We start from the raw sequence: 20,249 nt of genomic DNA on the forward strand, positions 1-20,249 counted from the left end.
GCTCGTATTTCAAAATCAATATTTTCCAAAGTAGCTTTGTTTTTATTTCATGTTGCTGTTTTTCATAATGACTTATTTTTTCATGAAGAGCTTTTTCAGAAGAATCAGTCTATCTGTCAATCAAACCAGACAAGGCGGAGACACTTTTGTGATTGGCTATTCCTTTACTCAGACATAAGCAGCAGCACCCTGACTACATCGATCGAAGATGCTTCAGCATACGTGACGGCGCAATGCACTCTCCTCAACACTAGGGGGAGTATGCACCTCAACACATCCACAGTGTTACCATAAATTGGGCAGTTTTGGTTCTAAATTTGCAGATAAAAGCAGCTTTGGGCGAGTGTGCATAATTCGGGTGATTTTGTGGTCGGTTCAGCAATTTTCATCTTCTCATGAACATCTAGTAGTGGCCTGAGTTTGGCTGGGTGGCTGTTGGAGTTCCACAAAGCTTCTATGATCTGGAGTTCTATGAACGCACCATGCTGCGTGTGGGAGGAGCTACCAGCTACTGTTCTTAGCCTGATAGCCACATGGAGCGGTTGCCTGTGCTTATCTCAGTAACAATGCATGGATGCACAATGCACACAGAGAATGTTAAGAGATCAGGTTTTTTTTATTTTGAATAGTTCTACATGATAACAATGTTTCCATGTTTGAGTTCATGAGATCATCCCAGAGAGAGTCTCTGCTTCAGCTCCTGCAGTGAAACTACGTCTTAAATTATGTGTAAATCAGAGCGCCCAGGCAGCGCAAGAGTGTGTGTGTGAGCGCAAGTTAAGGGTCTGTTGCCCTGTCCCCCGGAGAAGTAATAGTAAAAAAGGTTTCCTCCAAAGTACAGAGCCTGATTCTTTTATCAATCCGCTGTGGAGGGTCAGAACGGGGACGTGAACCCCAATTCAAACCCCGGATCTCCACTGCGTTTTCCGACCACGGTCAGAAACGTCATCGCAGGAAAGGTTCAACATTTTCCCCGAGAGGGAAAAATAAAATCAGAGGACCTCATTATAATCATTGTCTCAATGAAAATAGAAAAATATCATGAGGTTCAGGAGGCCTGAGCAGACTTGTTCCGCTTTGCGCAGCTGCCTGGTCTGACTCTGTCAGTCTGCCAGCTCGCCTCCCGCGAGCCCACACAGTGTAAGGCTCATGTGAGCTCTGAGTGAATGGCGTAAGAATGAGGAGTGTTTCAACGGGGGACTTCAAGATGTGGACGACCGGAACTCCTCTGTGGTTTGGTCCACACAAACCCTCAAACTACAAAAACAGAGTCGTCCATGTTTGCATCTTCTGCAGCAGACAGATAGTTTTTCTTTATTTGATCTGTAATGTCAGCAAAGCTGCGCGGATATCGCTGAAATATGTCATCTCTTTGACCGGCACACCGCTGAGAGGGTATCGAGGAAAATGAGTCAATCAGACTTTAACTAAGATCCTGATATTCTTTTTTGTCTATCTTTCTATCTATCTATCTATCTATCTATCTATCTATCTATCTATCTATCTATCTATCTATCTATCTATCTATCTATCTATCTATCTATCTATCTATCTATCTATCTATCTATCTATCTATCTATCTATCTATCTATCTATCTATCTATCTATCTATCTATCTATCTATCTATCTATCTATCTATCTATCTATCTATCTATCTTTTTTTAACCTGTTCTTTACTGTTTAAAAGTTGGGGGACTGAGGGGTCCATGCTGTGCCTGCACCCGCAGAATTGCGCACGCCGTCTCTGCGGCGCGCCGCGCCCCCAGGACGGACTTTTGATTCACAGCAGGAGGAATAATCTGACTCCTGTTGTGTCATGCCAGGCTGCAATTAATCCTGGAGTGTGAGCGCGCATTGATGTTTGAGCGCGCGGCTGCAGCCTCCAGACTCACACACAGGTTCATACGGCGGAGTCGGGTGCCGTGACCGCTTCCTCCGCGCGCCACCTCCGCTGAGCGATGCGCAGCCGCCTGAGCGCCGCTGGAATGAACCGCCGGACGGGACTCACCTGTGGAACCGCACCGTCAGGATGCCTTATCTGAGCGGTGCTGCCGTTCTCCTTTTGTGCATGTTTGTCTCCGGGGAGTGCTGGAAGCACGGACACCGGGTGCGGAGATGGACAGGCACGGCGGATACGCAGAAGCACAGCACGTAAGTGGAAGAAAAACGCTCCAATGAGGAGCAAAACTAAATTTACAGATCCCCACCTGTATGTTTGAGTTGGTTATGAGGCAGCATCATGACAAAAACAAGTAGAAGTATGGCATTTAGACGGGTTGTTTAGACGCCCGCGCTCCAATATTCAGATTTTTAAAGCTTTATTTAAAAAGTTTGAGTTTGGCTGAGATTTCAAAAAATCGGTAGCAAACTTTTTCATTCAATTCTTGGTTTGGGTTAGTATAACAATTCGCAAAAAACAAACAAAAAAAAAGACAGAGAGAAAGAAAATGTGACAGAAAATGTAAATTTAAATAATTAGGCCCTATCCAATCTATTTTATTTCACTAAACTATTTATACTCCACGAAAAACAGCGCCACCTAGCACTTACTAACTGTCATTTCGTTTTTACATTTAACTCTTTTCATTTTTCAGTGTTTACTCAAATATGATATAATATAATGTAATGTAATGTAATATAATATAGATTAGTTTTTCATTATGTAGATTTAAACGTGAGGGGCATTGCAGACTATCTGCATTTTTGCGCAGACATGTCTGCTCTAACATGAATTTATAGTATTAATCCTGATTTTGGCACAGTTTATGAGTGACGGACAGGTGCAGTGAAAAAACAAACATAATCTATTTTATTTTCTCCAGAATTATTCTGTATCTGCAATTTACAGCAGAGCTGCAGTACAACAGCCAAACTGGCTGTTGTACTGTGGACAAACACAAAACCAGAATACAGACACGAAGAACCAAGAAAAGCACTGAAAAACAAAGGACACCACCCTTACAAAGCTCTATTGTAGTTTTCCAAAACACAAATGTTTAGCAGAGCTGCAGCACAACAATGACATGTTTTATTCACAATTGATCTAGATGTACAAGCTCTACTTAAAAAAAAAAATTATAGGTTTTATTAGGGCCCGAGCACGGAGTGCAAGGACCCTATTGTATCTGTTAGAGTTATTATTATTATTATTAGGGCCCGAGCACGGAGTGCAAGGACCCTATTGTATCTGTAAGAGTTATTAGGGCCCGAGCACGGAGTGCAAGGACCCTATTGTATCTGTTAGGTTTATTATTATTATTATTATTATTATTATTATTCTTCCGACTTTTCCGTCGCCTTTTTGAGGCCTTTAACATACCCCAAAACTCACCAAATTTTGTATACACATCAGGAGTCGCGAAAAATTTCATATTTTATAGGAGAACGGCATAGGTAAACAAAAATGGCTCGATAGCGCCACCTGCAAAATTTGTTTTCGCGAGCACCTCCATATGCTTTATAGTACAAACCTGATTTTAACAGGGCATGTTCATCGGATAGAAACCTACAAAAAAGTCTCTTGGGACCAAGCTGTCAGTCGCACAGGAAGTCTGATATTTTGATGACAATATGTCATTTTTGCTGTATTTTGGTCATTCGCAGGCCTCGCTCTAGAACGAACTCCTCCTAGAGATTTGAGAGTAATGACTCCAAACTTTGGTTTTGTAAACTATACACATGTCCGATGTTAAATTGCAAAGCTTTTAAGTTTTTATGGATGTTTGTGACCATGGCGGCGCGTCAAAATTGGAGGTCGTTTCGAAAACACGCCATGAAAAGAAAAATGGCCATTACTCAGCCATGCATAATCCAATCTGATCCAAAATTGATGTGCATGATTGTAGTCTGACTCTGAACACATCTGCAGTGAAAAAACCTGGAAAAAGTGTAGCGCCACCTGCTGGCAAGAGGAAATGACATGTTTTACTTGGAGCATCACTACTCTGAGTAGGATGAGCCGACACACCTGAAAATGACGTCCACCTGTTGAAAAGCCATTGAAGTTTACTCTGACAAAAAACCATAACTTTCAATGCGGGGGTGTGGTCGTGACAGAGCGGCAAAGTTGGGCATCTCGCTATGCACACAAAAGTTGCTCTCACGTGCACATTCCTTGTCCAATCTCACTGAAATTCAATGGATATGATGAAGCTTCTATTCTGAACCCATGGATATGACAATCTTGGACGAGCTCTATAGCGCCACCTAGTTATTGCATTGGGCACATTCTGCCCTGTATTTTCTCTTTGCTTTGTCCGATGTGCATGAAATTAAAACTGGAGATACTCAGAAGGGTCCTCTCTCATCATGTAAAGTTTCATGGGTGTACACCTGACGGTGCCTGCGTAACAGGAAGTGGTCGATTATGTGCACCCAAATAATAGAAATTTATTATAAATCAGCCGTTTGTCTCAGGAAGCTGAGATTTCAGAATTAGATGCCTTTAATAACCTCCAGCTTTGATATGTAACACTATAGGGTCTACGAGAAACTTCATCACTTGATTTTTTTAATGAAATTTTGGACTGAACAAAGATTTTTAGCATAAATTCTGTTTAGGTTATCAGCACCAAGAATTCAACTTTCATAGGCATTTATGTGCTACTGCTTCCTAAAAAAATTCAGAATGATTGAAGTTACAGGTGAACTTTTAGAGAACATTTCATCCAAAAAGGTCCGAAAACGTCTTTTTAGGCAAAACTACAAACACCTATTTTTTTTCATAACTTAATCATCATATATCAACACCATTTATTTTTTTAAATGTAGGGATCTGTGTTTGCTGCCTTCCATATGTTTTTCAGAAGTCCAGGTGAAACAGATGATTTTAAAAAAATCCTGATTCATCCCAAAACCTGTGCTTTTTCCGTCTGGACTCCAAACAAGTGTGTTTTAAAATTACTTATGCTTCAAATATCCACACCAAGTTTAACACGCATATAGTTGAACATGTCTAAATGCTTCTTGAATATTCTTTACAGATATAAAATGAACTGGTCAACTGTAGGATGTCATTTCCTCTTACATGGTTCAGTCTTTTTCTCATGCTGCAGCCTGCTCCTCAATCTTTCCTGTTGCTGGAGTCAAATTTCACCCCCCCCCCCCCCCCCCCCCCACACACACACACCAGCTGCCTGTTTATATGCTAACTAACCCAGAAGTGAGGTGACAATAGTTTAGACACAAGAGGGAGGGCAGACTGCTTTTTCATTTGTTTTGTATGTCTTTCATAGATTTTTATGAATAATCATTGCTTTTCTAGTCATGTAAAATGCAATTAACTTAATATTTTATTTTTTTTTTTTTACAAACAAAACATATGAATGTGCTCCAAAACAAAACCCAACTCTCAGTACAGTTCTACAGATGTAACATAAGACTTAGACAGTAAATGTCTCTTTTATCCTTTTTTAATCAATGCTGCAACTTCTTTTCCTTAATATAAATCCAATGAAATTAAACTACAAAACCAAAAAACACAACCTATAGCAAATTTCTCTAAATAAATTATGTGTATATACAATATGTAGCACTTTTAAACAAAATAATAACAAATCCTTCCAATACAAGCACAGAAAAATGGAACACAAAATTTAAAACCCAAATTTGAAATGGCAATTTTAAAAAGATAATTTTTTCAGCCTGCTAAAAGTGCACAATTGTAAAAGCTCTTTTATATAGACAACTGTTTGGTTGCTTAGAGCTCTAAATATAAAAACAATGCCTTTATGGACGTGGCACGGATGGCACGGATGTTCAGCAGGGTAAACCCCAGGAAAGCGGCGGGACCTGATGGAGTTCCCGGAAAGGTTCTGCGGGCCTGCGCCGATCAACTCTCCCAGGTCTTCACAAAAATCTTCAACCTGTCGCTAGCTCAGGCTTTCATCCCTGCTTGCCTGAAGTCATCCACTATCATCCCGATACCCAAAAAGTCCTCATCCACAGCCTTCCTCACGGACTTCCGCCCAGTTGCACTCACTGCTGTAATCACAAAGTGTCTGGAGCGGCTGCTCCTGGGACACATCAAAGACTCCCTCCCTCCAATCTTCGTCCCCCACCAGTTTGCAGAACAGAACAGATCCACCCCCACTCTACATCGATGGAAACTGTGTGGAGAGGGTCCACAGCTTCACCCTCCTGGGCACCACCATCTCTGCTGACCTCACATGGTCTAACAACACCATGACTGTCATCAGGAAGGCCCAGCAACGCCTGCACTTCCTGAGAAAACTTAGGAGGAACGACGTCAGCCAGGAGCTGCTGGTAACGTTCTACCGCTCAACCATTGAGAGCATTCTGTCCTATGGCATCACAGTGTGGTTTTCCCACTGCACTGAAGCAGAACGGCAGAGTCTCCAGAGAGTGGTAAAGACAGCGCAGAGGATCATCGGCTGCCCCCTCCCCTCACTGAAGGACATTTACCAGTCTCGCTGCATCAGCAGAGTGACTAGCATCACCACTAACTCCACCCATTCTGCTTTCCCTCTGTTTGAACTGCTGCCCTCTGGAAGGAGGTACAGGTCCATCAGAACCAGGACAAACAGACTAAGAAACATCTTTTTTCCATAGGCAATTATCATACGGAATGCACATACGTCCACCAACCACACCTCACTCTAATTTTACTACAATGCGTGCAATATCCTGACTGTCTAACCGGGTCACTGTGCAATAACTTGATATTTATTAAGCTGTGCTCACAGCAACTCATGTAATTCCTTTCTATTTTATTCACAAATATTTAATATTTAACAGTTTCTGTCCATATTGTTCATTTTTTGTTAAGAGTTGTAAATACAGTATTTCTTTTTCTATTCTATTTTTATTTTTATTTTATGTAACTCCTTCACTCCAAGGCTGCTGCAATTTCATTGTATCCCCATGTACAATGACAATAAACGATTCTGATTCTGATTATATCACTTAGACACAGATGGAGAACCATATCAACTGGATTGGTAACAGCAACAACCACCGACCAAGCCGGCAAGCCCTGGCAGAAAAGATCCCCACAAGAAACACTGCAGGCTGTTCCATAAAAAATATAGTTTTACCATTGCCTTGCAGATCACAGTTGAAGTGGTTTAGTTTTCCTAAAAAAATTCAGAATGATTGAAGTTACAGGTGAACTTTTAGACAACATTTGATCCAAAAAGGTCCGAAAACGTCTTTTTAGGCAAAACTGCAAACACCTATTTTTTTGCATAACTTATCTTTCAAATATCAGCACAAAAAAATTAAAAACGGTAGAGATCTGTGTTTGCTGCCTTCCATATTTTTTTCAGACTTAAAAGTGTAACAGATGATTTATAAAAAATCCTTTTTCATCCAAAAACCTGTGTTAAATCTGTCTAGACTCCAAACAAACATTTTTTTATGGTAACTTATGTTTCAACAATCGACACCAATTTTCACACACCTATAGCTGAACATGTCCCATAGCTCCCTGAATATTTTCATAGATATACAATGAACTGGTCATTCTAACATCTAGCATTCTAACATCTAACATCTTACATGTCAAAGCCTCTCTCAGCCTGGCTCTGCTGAAGGAGTCGTGTTACAACCCCGCCCCCTCCTGCTGGGACCCCTGCTATGTAAATTAGCAAGCAGTGAACAGAGAGATGAGGAGTAAGAATGGCCATTACTCAGGCATGCATAATCCAAAGACAGCCAGTTAAACACTGAAAGACATATTTTTCGGTATGTCTTTCATACATCTTTAGTATTAAAAACTCTCCAAGATGAATGTGCCTGACTCCACCTGCAGGTGGATCACAGACTTCCTGACGGACAGACAGCAGTATGTGAGGCTGGGGAAGCTCGTCTCAGATACTCGGACCACAAGCACCGGATCCCCCCAGGGCTGTGTCCTTTCACCCCTGTTACTCTCCCTGTACACAAACAGCTGCACAGCTGGTCACCTGTCTGTCAAACTCCTGAAGTTTGCTGACGACACCACACTCATCGGCCTCATCTCTGACGGAGATGAGTCGGCCTACAGGAGTGAAATAGCCAGGCTGGTGTCATAGTGCAGCGCTAACAACCTGGAGCTTAATGCTCTGAAGACAGTGGAGATGACAGTGGACTTCAGGAAGGCCCCAGCCCCCCTCCCCCCTGTCATCCTCTGTGACTCCCCGGTGACCTCTGTGGAGTCCTTCTGCTTCCTGGGAACCATCATCAGCCAGGACCTCAAGTGGGAGCAGAACATCAGCTCCATCACTAAGAAGGTCCAGCAGAGGATGTACTTCCTGAGGCAGCTGAAGAAGTTTCACCTCCCTGAAAAGATGCTGGTAGACTTCTACGATGCCATCATCGAATCCACCCTCACGTCCTCCATCACAGTCTGGTTCGCTGCGGCCACGGCCAGAGACAAGGCCAAGCTGCAACGCGTCATCCACTCAGCAGAGAAGGTGATCGGCTGCCACCTCCCGTCTCTCCAGGAGCTGCACATCTCCAGGACCTGGAGGCGGGCAGCCAGGATTGTAGCCAACCCCTCTCATCCAGGACATAATCTCTTTCGGCCCCTCCCTTCTGGCAAGAGGCTCCGGTCCATCAGGACCAGGACCTCGCGCCACAAAAACAGCTTCTTCCCCACTGCAGTCAGCCTGCTGAACAGTACCCCAACTCCCCCAGGTGACCCCCCCTCCCCCCCCGCCCACCAAAGGACTGTCGGTGCCACTTACAGGCCCCACCATCCCAGCCCATCTGTGCTCCCACTTTAAGTCACCTTACTCTACTGTATATAGTGTGTTGTTGTTGTTAACTTAATTTTTAACTTATTCTTAATTGCACTATACACCAAGTCAAATTCCTCGTTTTGTAAAGTGCGCTCTACTGAACCTGGCAATAAAACTTTTTCTGATTTCTGATTCTGATTCTGATTCTATTAATCATTGTTTTTTATTCATTCAAAATGCAATTAAATCAATATTTTATCTTTTTTCTTTTCCTTTTTCTTTTTTTTTATCTCTTATATCCTTTTTTATAATCAATGTTTGAACTTCTTTTCCTTTCTATTGTCATGGTTTCAGTTTGTTGTCTTGTTTTTCGCTTTAGTTCTTGTTTTGTCTTGTTTGGTTCTGTTTCCTGTTTTATTTTGAAAGGTTTCCTGTCTTGTCATGTTTCTTGAGTTTTACTTCCTTTGGTCCCCATCTGCCCTAATCGTGTTCACCTGTGTCTTGTCTGCCCTGTCTGTATATAAGTCTTGTCTCTCCCTTCCTCCTGTGCTGGTCCATTAACTTCTGCTCATGTTGATCACGTCTTCTTGTCTGGCGTCCATGTCCCTTGCCATGCCACAGTAAGTTTTTGTTTTTAGTTTTGTCATCCTGCTCTGCAGCGCTTTTTGTTAGTTAAATAAACCCACTTGCCCTGAACCCGTTTGCCTCCCGTCTCTGCGCCTGGGTCCTACCTGCTCTCGAGCCTCCCCCCCACACGACATCTATACATCCAATGAAATTAAACTACAAATCAACAAACACAACTGATAACAAATGTCTCTAAAAAATGATGTGTATATTTGCAGAACCTTAAAAACACCAAACAAATAACAAATGCTTCCCAATTAAAGCACAAAAAATGGAACACAAAATGTAAAACCCAAGTTAGAAATTGCAATTTGAAAAAGATACTTTTTTCAGCAGCTTTTCAAAATCAATCACCAATTCTACTCTTCTGTGGATGAAACAAAGAACTCCAGAACAATGAAGCCATTTCTCTAAGTCTCTCTCACCTTCAGTTTTAAACAAGGTCTGTGAAAATCCACCATACATTGGTCACATGAACTCAGAGACCTGCTAAAAGTGCACAATTGTAAAAGCTCTTTTATATAGACAACTGTTTGTTTGCTTAGAGCTCTAAATATAAAAAAAAAATGCTTTTCTATCACCTAGACACAGATGGAGAACCATATCAACTGGATTAATAACAGGGTGGCATGTTTAGGTTTAAACTTACATCAAAAGACAACATGAAGCTGTCCATCACATTTTTGACCTAAACATGTAAACACATCCTTGGCTCTGCGGTTAGGAAATGGTATTTGGGAATCTCTTTATACCAGGAGCCAGCCTGGCCATTGGAACATCGCCACAGTGCCCATCCAGACTGGGACAGCAACGGGGTCCACTTCAGAGCCGTGAGCTGCTGTGTTTAACTCCAGCTGTCCCAGCAAGGGAAACAACTGCAGCAACATCCACTGACCAAGCTGACAAGCCCTGGCAGAAAAGATCCCCACAAGAAAAACACTGGCTCAGGCAGGCTGGTCAAAAAAAAATAGTTTTGCCATTGTCTTGCAGCTCGCAGATCAAGTGGTTTAGTTTTCCAGTAATGTCAGTCAAGAATGCAAGTTCAGATTCACAATGTTCATATTCACCATATTCAACAGACATCTCCTCCAATAGCACCTTAAAAATCCTGTGCTGTTTTGCTTTGCAGCTGAGGTTGTTTACGATTTTCAGAATAAGAGTCATTATATGTCCAGAGCCAATCACTTCTGCACATAAGGCCTGCTGGTGAATGACGCAGCAGTAATGCAGACATTTTGGAAAGTCTGGGTCAGCTTTACAGTGAGTGATGAAACCTGTTTGTCTATTGATCATAGCAGGAGTCCCATCTGCAGTCACTGCTACCAGCTTTTCTAATTGTACCTTTTTCTGCACAAAAACTCCTTCACCGTGTTATACATTTCAACTCCTCTTGTAGTTGTCTGTTAAGGCAGATGTGTCAGGAGTTCTTCTCTTGTGGAAACCAAAAGCTATGCTGTACTGTTGCCGTCCACAGACTCATCACACTGGACGTTAACCACCTGCACTTTGCAAGATCCCGGTCCAGCTAATTGGCCAAGTTATCAGACATAGCTGACACTCATCTAGACATTGTAGTGGAAATTGAATGAGTTCTATTGTTCTCATCCTTAGGGACAGTGATAGCAATTATCATCATTGCTTGAATTTTTTTCATGCTATATGCAAAAGTCTTTGTCCCTTAAGGCAACAGATTACAGCCCCCCCCCCCCCCCCCCCCCCCCAGGCTGCTGTCGTATTAACATTAGCTTGGAGCTCCAGAATGGACAAGAAAAAACGACGAGAATGGCTCGAGCAGGGCGTTGCTCACGGGGCGGTCGCTCGTGCCATGCGGTCGCACGTGCTCGGGCCCGCTAAATGCTACTTGTAGCTTTAATTATTATTATTATTATTATTCTACCGGAAGAGTCGCCTTTTTGAGGCCTTTAACATACCCCAAAACTCACCAAATTTGGCACACACATCAGGAGTCGCGAAAAATTTCGTATTTTATAGGAGATTGGCATGGGCGCACAAAAACGGCTCGATAGCGCCACCTACAGTGACTTTTGTCCCGACGCCCCGCATACGCTTTAACGTACAAGCTTGATTTTTACAGGGCATGTTCTTCAGATGGAGACTTACAAAAAAGTCTGAAAGGACCCACCTGTCACTCGCACAGGAAGTCTGATATATTGAGGTCAATATGTCATTTTTGCTTCATTTTGGACATTTGCAGGCCTCGCTCTAGAACGAACTCCTCCTAGAGATTTTGGAGTAATGACTTCAAACTTTGGTTGTGTAAACTAGACACATGTCCGATGTTAAATTGCGAAGCTTTTAAGTTTTTATGGATGTTTGTGACCATGGCGGCGCGTCAAAATTGGAGGTCGTTTCGAAAACACGCCATGAAAAGAAAAATGGCCATTACTCAGCCATGCAAAATCCAATCTGATCCAAAATTGATATGCATGATTGTAGTCTGACTCTGAACACATCTGCAGTGAAAAAATCTGGAAAAAGTGTAGCGCCACCTGCTGGCAAGAGGAAATGACATGTTTTACTTGGAGCATCACTACTCCGAGTAGGATGAGCCGACACACCTCAAAATGACGTCCACCTGTTGAAAAGCCATTGAAGTTTACTCTGACAAAAAACCATAACTTTCAATGCGGGGGTGTGGTCGTGACAGAGCGGCAAAGTTGGGCATCTCGCTATGCACACAAAAGTTGCTCTCACGTGCACATTCCTTGTCCAATCTCACTGAAATTCAATGGATATGATGAAGCTTCTATTCTGAACCCATGGATATGACAATCTTGGACGAGCTCTATAGCGCCACCTAGTTATTGCATGGGGCACATTCTGCCCTGTATTTTCTCTTTGCTTTGTCCGATGTGCATGAAATTAAAACTGGAGATACTCAGAAGGGTCTTCTCTCATCATGTAAAGTTTCATGGGTGTACACCTGACGGTGCCTGCGTAACAGGAAGTGGTCGATTATGTGCACCCAAATAATAGAAATTTATTATAAATCAGCCGTTTGTCTCAGGAAGCTGAGATTTCAGAATTAGATGCCTTTAATAACCTCCAGCTTTGATATGTAACACTATAGGGTCTACGAGAAACTTCATCACTTGATTTTTTTAATGAAATTTTGGACTGAACAAAGATTTTTAGCATAAATTATGTTTAGGTTATCAGCACCAAGAATTCAACTTTCATAGGCATTTATGTGCTACTGCTTCCTAAAAAAATTCAGAATTATTGAAGTTACAGGTGAACTTTTATTCAACATTTCATCCAAAAAGGTCCGAAAACGTCTTTTTAGGCAAAACTGCAAACACCTATTTTTTTGCATAACTTATCTTTCAAATATCAGCACAAAAAAATTAAAAACGGTAGGGATCTGTGTTTGCTGCCTTCCATATTTTTTTCAGACTTAAAAGTGTAACAGATGATTTATAAAAAATCCTTTTTCATCCAAAAACCTGTGTTAAATCTGTCTAGACTCCAAACAAACATTTTTTTATGGTAACTTATGTTTCAACAATCGACACCAATTTTCACAGACCTATAGCTAAACATGTCCCATAGCTACCTGAATATTTTCATAGATATAAAATGAACTGGTCATTCTAACATCTGGCATTCTAACATCTAACATCTTACATGTCAAAGCCTCTCTCAGCCTGGCTCTGCTGAAGGAGTCGTGTTACAACCCCGCCCCCTCCTGCTGGGACCCCTGCTATGTAAATTAGCAAGCAGTGAACAGAGAGATGAGAAGTAAGAATGGCCATTACTCAGGCATGCATAATCCAAAGACAGCCAGTTAAACACTGAAAGACATATTTTTTCGGTATGTCTTTCATACATCTTTAGTATTAAAAACTCTCCAAGATGAATGTGCCTGACTCCACCTGCAGGTGGATCACAGACTTCCTGACGGACAGACAGCAGTATGTGAGGCTGGGGAAGCTCGTCTCAGATACTCGGACCACAAGCACCGGATCCCCCCAGGGCTGTGTCCTTTCACCCCTGTTACTCTCCCTGTACACAAACAGCTGCACAGCTGGTCACCTGTCTGTCAAACTCCTGAAGTTTGCTGACGACACCACACTCATCGGCCTCATCTCTGACGGAGATGAGTCGGCCTACAGGAGTGAAATAGCCAGGCTGGTGTCATAGTGCAGCGCTAACAACCTGGAGCTTAATGCTCTGAAGACAGTGGAGATGACAGTGGACTTCAGGAAGGCCCCAGCCCCCCTCCCCCCTGTCATCCTCTGTGACTCCCCGGTGACCTCTGTGGAGTCCTTCTGCTTCCTGGGAACCATCATCAGCCAGGACCTCAAGTGGGAGCAGAACATCAGCTCCATCACTAAGAAGGTCCAGCAGAGGATGTACTTCCTGAGGCAGCTGAAGAAGTTTCACCTCCCTGAAAAGATGCTGGTAGACTTTTACACCGCCATCATCGAATCCACCCTCACGTCCTCCATCACAGTCTGGTTCGCTGCGGCCACGGCCAGAGACAAGGCCAAGCTGCAACGCGTCATCCACTCAGCAGAGAAGGTGATCGGCTGCCACCTCCCGTCTCTCCAGGAGCTGCACATCTCCAGGACCTGGAGGCGGGCAGCCAGGATTGTAGCCAACCCCTCTCATCCAGGACATAATCTCTTTCGGCCCCTCCCTTCTGGCAAGAGGCTCCGGTCCATAAGGACCAGGACCTCGCGCCACAAGAACAGCTTCTTCCCCACTGCAGCCAGCCTGCTGAACAGAACCCCAACTCCCCCAGGTGACCCCCCCCCCCCCGCCCACCAAAGGACTGTCGGTGCCACTTACAGGCCCCACCATCCCAGCCCATCTGTGCTCCCACTTTAATTCACCTTACTCTACTGTATATAGTGTGTTGTTGTTGTTAACTTAATTTTTAACTTATTCTTAATTGCACTATACACCAAGTCAAATTCCTCGTTTTGTAAAGTGCGCTCTACTGAACCTGGCAATAAAACTTTTTCTGATTCCTGATTCTGATTCTGATTCTATTAATCATTGTTTTTTATTCATTCAAAATGCAATTAAATCAATATTTTATCTTTTTTCTTTTCCTTTTTCTTTTTTTTTTATCTCTTATATCCTTTTTTATAATCAATGTTTGAACTTCTTTTCCTTTCTATTGTCATGGTTTCAGTTTGTTGTCTTTTTTTTCGCTCTAGTTCTTGTTCTGTCTTGTTTGGTTCTGTTTCCTGTTTTATTTTGAAAGGTTTCCTGTCTTGTCATGTTTCTTGAGTTTTACTTCCTTTGGTCCCCATCTGCCCTAATCGTGTTCACCTGTGTCTTGTCTGCCCTGTCTGTATATAAGTCTTGTCTCTGCCTTCCTCCTGTGCTGGTCCATTAACTTCTGCTCATGTTGATCACGTCTTCTTGTCTGGCGTCCATGTCCCTTGCCATGCCACAGTAAGTTTTTGTTTTTAGTTTTGTCATCCTGCTCTGCAGCGCTTTTTGTTAGTTAAATAAACCCACTTGCCCTGAACCCGTTTGCCTCCCGTCTCTGCGCCTGGGTCCTACCTGCTCTCGAGCCTCCCCCCCACACGACATCTATACATCCAATGAAATTAAACTACAAATCAACAAACACAACTGATAACAAATGTCTCTAAAAAATGATGTGTATATTTGCAGAACCTTAAAAACACCAAACAAATAACAAATGCTTCCCAATTAAAGCACAAAAAATGGAACACAAAATGTAAAACCCAAGTTAGAAATTGCAATTTGAAAAAGATACTTTTTTCAGCAGCTTTTCAAAATCAATCACCAATTCTACTCTTCTGTGGATGAAACAAAGAACTCCAGAACAATGAAGCCATTTCTCTAAGTCTCTCTCACCTTCAGTTTTAAACAAGGTCTGTGAAAATCCACCATACATTGGTCACATGAACTCAGAGACCTGCTAAAAGTGCACAATTGTAAAAGCTCTTTTATATAGACAACTGTTTGTTTGCTTAGAGCTCTAAATATAAAAAAAAATGCTTTTCTATCACCTAGACACAGATGGAGAACCATATCAACTGGATTAATAACAGGGTGGCATGTTTAGACAACATGAAGCTGTCCATCACATTTTTGACCTAAACATGTAAACACATCCTTGGCTCTGCGGTTAGGAAATGGTATTTGGGAATCTCTTTATACCAGGAGCCAGCCTGGCCATTGGAACATCGCCACAGTGCCCATCCAGACTGGGACAGCAACGGGGTCCACTTCAGAGCCGTGAGCTGCTGTGTTTAACTCCAGCTGTCCCAGCAAGGTAGACAACTGCAGCAACATCCACTGACCAAGCTGACAAGCCCTGGCAGAAAAGATCCCCACAAGAAAAACACTGGCTCAGGCAGGCTGGTCAAAAAAAAATAGTTTTGCCATTGTCTTGCAGCTCGCAGATCAAGTGGTTTAGTTTTCCAGTAATGTCAGTCAAGAATGCAAGTTCAGATTCACAATGTTCATATTCACCATATTCAACAGACATCTCCTCCAATAGCACCTTAAAAATCCTGTGCTGTTTTGCTTTGCAGCTGAGGTTGTTTACGATTTTCAGAATAAGTCATTATATGTCCAGAGCCAATCACTTCTGCACATAAGGCCTGCTGGTGAATGACGCAGCAGTAATGCAGACATTTTGGAAAGTCTGGGTCAGCTTTACAGTGAGTGATGAAACCTGTTTGTCTATTGATCATAGCAGGAGTCCCATCTGCAGTCACTGCTACCAGCTTTTCTAATTGTACCTTTTTCTGCACAAAAACTCCTTCACCGTGTTATACATTTCAACTCCTCTTGTAGTTGTCTGTTAGGGCAGATGTGTCAGGAGTTCTTCTCTTGTGGAAACCAAAAGCTATGCTGTACTGTTGCCGTCCACAGACTCATCACACTGGACGTTAACCACCTGCACTTTGCAAGATCCCGGTCCAGCTAATTGGCCAAGTTATCAGACATAGCTGACACTCATCTAGACATTGTAGTGGAAATTGAATGAGTTCTATTGTTCTCATCCTTAGGGAAAGTGATAGCAATTATCATCATTGCTTGAATTTTTTTCATGCTATATGCAATAGTCTTTGTCCCTTAAGGCAACTGATTACAGCCCCCCCCCCCCCCCCCCCCCCAGGCTGCTGTCGTATTAACAATAGCTTGGAGCTCCAGAATGGACAAGAAAAAACGACGAGAATGGCTCGAGCAGGGCGTTGCTCACGGGGCGGTCGCTCGTGCCATGCGGTCGCACGTGCTCGGGCCCGCTAAATGCTACTTGTAGCTTTAATTATTATTATTATTCTTTTTCTTCCGACGGAAGAGTCGCCTTTTTGAGGCCTTTAACATACCCCAAAACTCACCAAATTTTGTATACACATCAGGAGTCGCGAAAAATTTCATATTTTATAGGAGAACGGCATAGGTAAACAAAAATGGCTCGATAGCGCCACCTGCAAAATTTGTTTTCGCGAGCACCTCCATATGCTTTATAGTACAAACCTGATTTTAACAGGGCATGTTCATCGGATAGAAACCTACAAAAAAGTCTCTTGGGACCAAGCTGTCAGTCGCACAGGAAGTCTGATATTTTGATGACAATATGTCATTTTTGCTGTATTTTGGTCATTCGCAGGCCTCGCTCTAGAACGAACTCCTCCTAGAGATTTGAGAGTAATGACTCCAAACTTTGGTTTTGTAAACTAGACACATGTCCGATGTTAAATTGCAAAGCTTTTAAGTTTTTATGGATGTTTGTGACCATGGCGGCGCGTCAAAATTGGAGGTCGTTTCGAAATCACGCCATGAAAAGAAAAATGGCCATTACTCAGCCATGCATAATCCAATCTGATCCAAAATTGATGTGCATGATTGTAGTCTGACTCTGAACACATCTGCAGTGAAAAAATCTGGAAAAAGTGTAGCGCCACCTGCTGGCAAGAGGAAATGACATGTTTTACTTGGAGCATCACTACTCCGAGTAGGATGAGCCGACACACCTGAAAATGACATCCACCTGTTGAAAAGCCATTGAAGTTTACTCTGACAAAAAACCATAACTTTCAATGCGGGGGTGTGGTCGTGACAGAGCGGCAAAGTTGGGCATCTCGCTATGCACACAAAAGTTGCTCTCACGTGCACATTCCTTGTCCAATCTCACTGAAATTCAATGGATATGATGAAGCTTCTATTCTGAACCCATGGATATGACAATCTTGGACGAGCTCTATAGCGCCACCTAGTTATTGCATTGGGCACATTCTGCCCTGTATTTTCTCTTTGCTTTGTCCGATGTGCATGAAATTAAAACTGGAGATACTCAGAAGGGTCCTCTCTCATCATGTAAAGTTTCATGGGTGTACACCTGACGGTGCCTGCGTAACAGGAAGTGGTCGATTATGTGCACCCAAATAATAGAAATTTATTATAAATCAGCCGTTTGTCTCAGGAAGCTGAGATTTCAGAATTAGATGCCTTTAATAACCTCCAGCTTTGATATGTAACACTATAGGGTCTACGAGAAACTTCATCACTTGATTTTTTTAATGAAATTTTGGACTGAACAAAGATTTTTAGCATAAATTCTGTTTAGGTTATCAGCACCAAGAATTCAACTTTCATAGGCATTTATGTGCTACTGCTTCCTAAAAAAATTCAGAATGATTGAAGTTACAGGTGAACTTTTATTCAACATTTCATCCAAAAAGGTCCGAAAACGTCTTTTTAGGCAAAACTACAAACACCTATTTTTTTTCATAACTTAATCATCATATATCAACACCATTTATTTTTTTAAATGTAGGGATCTGTGTTTGCTGCCTTCCATATTTTTTTCAGAAGTCCAGGTGAAACAGATGATTTTAAAAAAATCCTGATTCATCCCAAAACCTGTGCTTTTTCCGTCTGGACTCCAAACAAGTGTGTTTTAAAATTACTTATGCTTCAAATATCCACACCAAGTTTCACACGCATATAGCTGAACATGTCTAAATGCTTATTGAATATTCTTTACAGATATAAAATGAACTGGTCAACTGTAGGATGTCATTTCCTCTTACATGCTTCAGTCTTTTCCTCATGCTGCAGCTTGTTCCTCAGCCTGCTCTGTTGCTGGAGTCAAATTTCACCCCCCCCCCCCCCCCCCACACACACACACCAGCTGCCTGTTTATATGCTAACTAACCCAGAAGTGAGGTGACAATAGTTTAGACACAAGAGGAAGGGCAGACTGCTTTTTCATTTGTTTTGTATGTCTTTCATAGATTTTTATGAATAATCATTGCTTTTCTAGTCATGTAAAATGCAATTAACTTAATATTTTATCTTTTTTTTTTTACAAACAAAACATATGAATGTGCTCCAAAACAAAACCCAACTCTCAGTACAGTTCTACAGATGTAACATAAGACTTAGACAGTAAATGTCTCTTTTATCCTTTTTTAATCAATGCTGCAACTTCTTTTCCTTAATATAAATCCAATGAAATTAAACTACAAAACCAAAAAACACAACGTATAGCAAATTTCTCTAAATAAATTATGTGTATATACAATATGTAGCACTTTTAAACAAAATAATAACAAATCCTTCCAATACAAGCACAGAAAAATGGAACACAAAATTTAAAACCCAAATTTGAAATGGCAATTTTAAAAAGATAATTTTTTCAGCCTGCTAAAAGTGCACAATTGTAAAAGCTCTTTTATATAGACAACTGTTTGGTTGCTTAGAGCTCTAAATATAAAAACAATGCCTTTATGGACGTGGCACGGATGGCACGGATGTTCAGCAGGGTAAACCCCAGGAAAGCGGCGGGACCTGATGGAGTTCCCGGAAAGGTTCTGCGGGCCTGCGCCGATCAACTCTCCCAGGTCTTCACAAAAATCTTCAACCTGTCGCTAGCTCAGGCTTTCATCCCTGCTTGCCTGAAGTCATCCACTATCATCCCGATACCCAAAAAGTCCTCATCCACAGCCTTCCTCACGGACTTCCGCCCAGTTGCACTCACTGCTGTCATCACAAAGTGTCTGGAGCGGCTGCTCCTGGGACACATCAAAGACTCCCTCCCTCCAATCTTCGTCCCCCACCAGTTTGCTTACAAAGCAAACAGATCAACGGATGATGCCATTTCCATCACCCTCCACACTGCGCTGAGCCACCTGGAACACAGAGACACCTACGCCAGGATGCTCTTTGTGGACTATAGCTCAGCCTTTAACACAATCATTCCTGACATTCTGGTCAACAAACTGTCTGAACTAGGACTACACCCACTCACCTGCTCGTGGATCAAGGACTTCCTGACAAACAGACCACAGACAGTCAAACTTGACCCCCACCTCTCCTCCACCCGGACGCTGAGCACAGGCTCCACACAGGGATGTGTGCTGAGTCCTCTGCTGTACACACTGTACACAGCAGACTGCAGACCAGCCCACACCAGCAACACCGTGGTGAAGTTTGCAGACGACACTACTGTGGTGGGGCTGATCTCTGGGGACGACGAGACGGCCTACAGAGACGAAGTCCTGAAACTCTCAAGGTGGTGTCAGGCTAATAACCTCATCCTGAACACCACCAAGACCAAGGAGATCATCCTGGACTTCAGAAAAAACAGAACAGATCCACCCCCACTCTACATCGATGGAAACTGTGTGGAGAGGGTCCACAGCTTCACCCTCCTGGGCACCACCATCTCTGCTGACCTCACATGGTCTAACAACACCATGACTGTCATCAGGAAGGCCCAGCAACGCCTGCACTTCCTGAGAAAACTTAGGAGGAACGACGTCAGCCAGGAGCTGCTGGTAACGTTCTACCGCTCAACCATTGAGAGCATTCTGTCCTATGGCATCACAGTGTGGTTTTCCCACTGCACTGAAGCAGAACGGCAGAGTCTCCAGAGAATGGTAAAGACAGCGCAGAGGATCATCGGCTGCCCCCTC

At 42.6% G+C, this 20,249-nt stretch overlaps 1 protein-coding gene across 1 annotated transcript in view; it reads left to right on the plus strand.

Annotated features, from left to right (window-relative positions):
• Positions 1 to 1,770: 1,770 nt before the first annotated feature.
• Positions 1,771 to 20,249, plus strand: part of gabrr2a (gamma-aminobutyric acid type A receptor subunit rho2a) — a 63,998-nt gene continuing 45,519 nt past the window's right edge. The window contains exon 1 of the mRNA XM_004082154.5: positions 1,771 to 2,152. Within this exon, the coding sequence (XP_004082202.1) occupies positions 2,031 to 2,152 (122 nt within the window). The 5' untranslated portion in view covers positions 1,771 to 2,030. The remainder of the gene's footprint in view (positions 2,153 to 20,249) is intronic.

Source organism: Oryzias latipes, chromosome 22 (genome assembly GCF_053564925.1).
Source record: "Oryzias latipes strain Hd-rR chromosome 22, Olatipes_Hd-rR_3.1".
Taxonomy (NCBI): domain Eukaryota; kingdom Metazoa; phylum Chordata; class Actinopteri; order Beloniformes; family Adrianichthyidae; genus Oryzias; species Oryzias latipes.